Below are 3,716 nucleotides of genomic sequence, written 5' to 3' on the forward strand. Positions count from 1 at the left end.
GTCCCGCCCTATGAATGCAGACGGCGCAGGAGCATAATCGTGGTACAGAATCCATAGCCCCTATTAAGACAAATTTTGTCGGACGTGGAGCTTGCAATCTTTCACATGTTTCAGGACCTCCACGCAGAGAGCTGCATTGACAGTTTGGCCTTAAGGAGCAAATTCTTGGTGCACAATTTCATGACAGTAAACAAAAAGCATAATCAACATGATTTTGATTATAGCTTTTCTGCCTAGTTATCTTTTGGCCTTGGCTTATCTTTCTTTGTACACTCCTTGCTCTGTGACTTCAGCTCAGTGTCGAGGGCAAGAGTGGGTCGAGCCCAAAAAAAACAAAGAAAACCGCGCGCTTTCCCTGCTCGCGAGCAAACCCCGACCAACGCGCAATCCAAGAGCCAGCTGCTCTGCGGTTTATTAAAACCCAAAGAGTATTCTGAAGGCTCGTGACAAACTGGTCGAGGTGTGGGGTAGCCCTCACGGATGTTGCGAACCCCTCCAAGGATCCGCACGACGAATCCAGTGCCAGTCGACACTCCCGTGCACCGGGCCAGCCACAGGATCAGGAGACTAGCCCTGGAAGTCGTCGACGCTACGGTTCCCACCACTTCAACCGCTATGACCAGGGCTTCCGTTCAACCCGCCGCAACCGGCATGGAGAGCACGATGTTGAACCGGTATGCACTTGAGAGCCCACGGGCTCCGACGACGTTCCATGGCGCAGTGTTCGAAAACGTCGAAGACTGGATGGCCGACTTCGAGCGCGTGGCCACCTTGAACCATTGCAACGATGCGGCGAAACTGAGACACGTCTACTTCCACCTGGAGGACGGTGCGTGTACATGGATTGGTGGGCTTGGCGGCTTTGCCACTGCGCAGGCCACTAATCCGTTCGTCTTCGTAATGCAGGTGCTCGGACCATTCATCGCGTGTCTTTTCCTTCCTGGACTGGCGACTACGCCACTGACCGCACCTTCATATTTACCAATCCATCTCAGCGTGGATGTATCAGGCGCTCGTCAACGAGCCACTGCCATCGCTTCACCCGTCTTTGGAACGACACACTCGTCCTTGGATTATCTGCCCCTCGCCACAGAATGGGAAGCCCCATCGCATCCAACATCACTACTAGGGCCAGCTATAAAACAGGAGCAGCCACCAGTGGCACTTTGTGGGCTTGGCGGCTTTGCCACTGCGCAGGCCACTAATCCGTTCGTCTTCGTAATGCAGGTGCTCGGACCATTCATCGCGTGTCTTTTCCTTCCTGGACTGGCGACTACGCCACTGACCGCACCTTCATATTTACCAATCCATCTCAGCGTGGATGTATCAGGCGCTCGTCAACGAGCCACTGCCATCGCTTCACCCGTCTTTGGAACGACACACTCGTCCTTGGATTATCTGCCCCTCGCCACAGAATGGGAAGCCCCATCGCATCCAACATCACTACTAGGGCCAGCTATAAAACAGGAGCAGCCACCAGTGGCACTTTGTGGGCTTGGCGGCTTTGCCACTGCGCAGGCCACTAATCCGTTCGTCTTCGTAATGCAGGTTGGTGAACGTTTCAGCCTCTTTGCCAAAAAGTCTAACAACTACTTCTTAGTACAGCTGCCAAGCCCACAGTGCCTTAATGCTGTTCTTGCTGATTGTTTTCATGTCGTTTTTTCGCTGTTACTCCTACTTTCCGGTGATATAGAAACTAACCCCGGTCCGGATACTGCAGCTATCCTCGCAGAGCTAAAGAAGATATCTACTGGCCAGTCCAAGCTTATTTCTGAAGTTCAAGATCTAAAATCTCAGTTATTAGCGACAGACAGAAATGTATCTGACCTAGGCAAACGTATGACCGAACTTGAGAGCCATTACGAAAGCCTTGTAACACTTAAAACAGACACAGAAGTTCTCCGCGCCGACGCAACTAAAGCTACTTGCTTAATTTCAAAACTAGAGGCACGTTTTGACGATGCGGAAAACCGAACGCGACGGAACAACTTGGTTTTCTACGGACTCCCTGAAACTACACCTGAATCGTACGCACAATCAGAACAACTTATCATTAAACATTGCCGCGAGCATTTAGATGTACACATCGACACAAAAGAGATAGAGCGCGCCCATCGTCTCGGACGTCATTCGAACGACAAACCCCGTCCAATAATAACAAAATTCACATTTTTCAATACAAAAGAAACTGTCCTGTCGAGCGCCCGGAAACTAAAAGGTACCAATTATAGTATTGGCGAAGATTTTTCTCGTGCAGTTCGAATTGCTCGCAGCCAGCTCGTTGCATTTGCCAGAAAGCAATCTGCCCCATTTAATCTGCGCTACAAAACCCTGCACATCGGACAGAAGCGCTACGTGTTTGATAGCGTATCTGAAACTGTAAGAGAAGTGTTATAGCAATCGTCCGCCCGGAAAAATGTGATTACCCGCCCCCAAACCATGCCAAGAAATAATATTTCATTGTCTGTCATATTCACAAATATTCGCAGTTTCCTACCTAAGCGTGAACTCGTGTCTAACATCATGATTTCTTCAAACAGCAGCATACTTATACTAACCGAAACGTGGCTTACCCCTGATGTCACTGATACAGAAGTACTTGCCGACTTGGCAGGTTTCCAAGTTTTCAGAAATGACCGCAGATGCACTCGAGGGGGCGGTGTCCTGATTGCTGTGGGCCCTAATTTATCGTGCACACCATTAGACATCGTCTCTGATTTAGAAATGTTATGGTTAATTTTTCGCTCATCGGCGCAATCCGTTTTGCTTGGTGTTTGCTACAGGGCTCCGCATACTTCACCTAACTTTGCAAGTGAGCTGAACAATATTCTGATTGATCTCGGTACTGCACATCCAAATTCACATATATTGCTATTCGGTGATTTCAATTATCCCGGTATCGACTGGCAGAAACTAGCTCCCTCAGGTGCGAACCACAGAGAATTAAAGGATTTTATAGAATTATGTCTGAATGCCAATCTCACTCAGTTGGTAAGGGAACCAACGCGTGTTGCTGGCGTCAGTGCTAATATCTTGGATCTTATACTAACTACGAATCCAGAGAGCTTATCACATATAACTTACCTGCAAGAAATTAGTGATCACAAGGTTATCCACGCCGAATTTTCGTTCTGCCTTGAACGGCGCGAAAAACGTAAGAAAACAATCCTTCTATATGAAAAAGGCAACTATGACGCAATTAACAACGAGCTTACAAATTTTTTCCCTTTATTTGAAGCCCAATTTTACAGCATGCCTCTCCAGAAGAGCTGGGAGGTATTCAAATACAAAATACAGGACTTGGCCAACAAATTCATTCCTAAAATTACTTTCCGTGAAAATCACCAAAAGCCATGGTACACTAAGACACTTAAAACATTAGAAGGCAGAAAAAAGCGCTTCTTTCGTGCTGCTAAGATAAGAGCCTCGTCTAATGCGTGGCAGCGGTACTATACTGCCGAGAATGCCTACCTGATTGCTGTGAGAAATGCTAAGTTCAAATTTTTCAACAACGATCTGACAAAATTGTTAAATGATAACGCGAGAAAATTTTGGAAGGTCATCAACCCTATCGAATCGCGCGCTATCACTCTGACCAACGAATTGGGAGAAACCGTCGGGGACCTCGAATGCGCTAACACCTTCAACATTGCTTTTAGCACAGTTTTCACAAAAGAACCCAGTACACCTCTGCTTACGACACCAGCTAAAACTTT

At 47.6% G+C, this 3,716-nt stretch overlaps 1 protein-coding gene across 1 annotated transcript; it reads left to right on the forward strand.

Annotated features, from left to right (window-relative positions):
• The first annotated feature begins 858 nt into the window (after positions 1-858).
• On the forward strand, positions 859-3,181 carry LOC126543370 (uncharacterized). Its single transcript, XM_050190492.3, has one exon. It carries the CDS (start codon positions 901-903, stop codon positions 2,395-2,397), a length of 1,497 nt encoding a protein of 498 aa, XP_050046449.2. The 5' UTR covers positions 859-900; the 3' UTR covers positions 2,398-3,181.
• The last annotated feature ends 535 nt before the right edge of the window (positions 3,182-3,716 follow it).

This window comes from Dermacentor andersoni, chromosome 1, assembly GCF_023375885.2.
Source record: "Dermacentor andersoni chromosome 1, qqDerAnde1_hic_scaffold, whole genome shotgun sequence".
Classification (NCBI taxonomy): Eukaryota; Metazoa; Arthropoda; class Arachnida; order Ixodida; family Ixodidae; genus Dermacentor; species Dermacentor andersoni.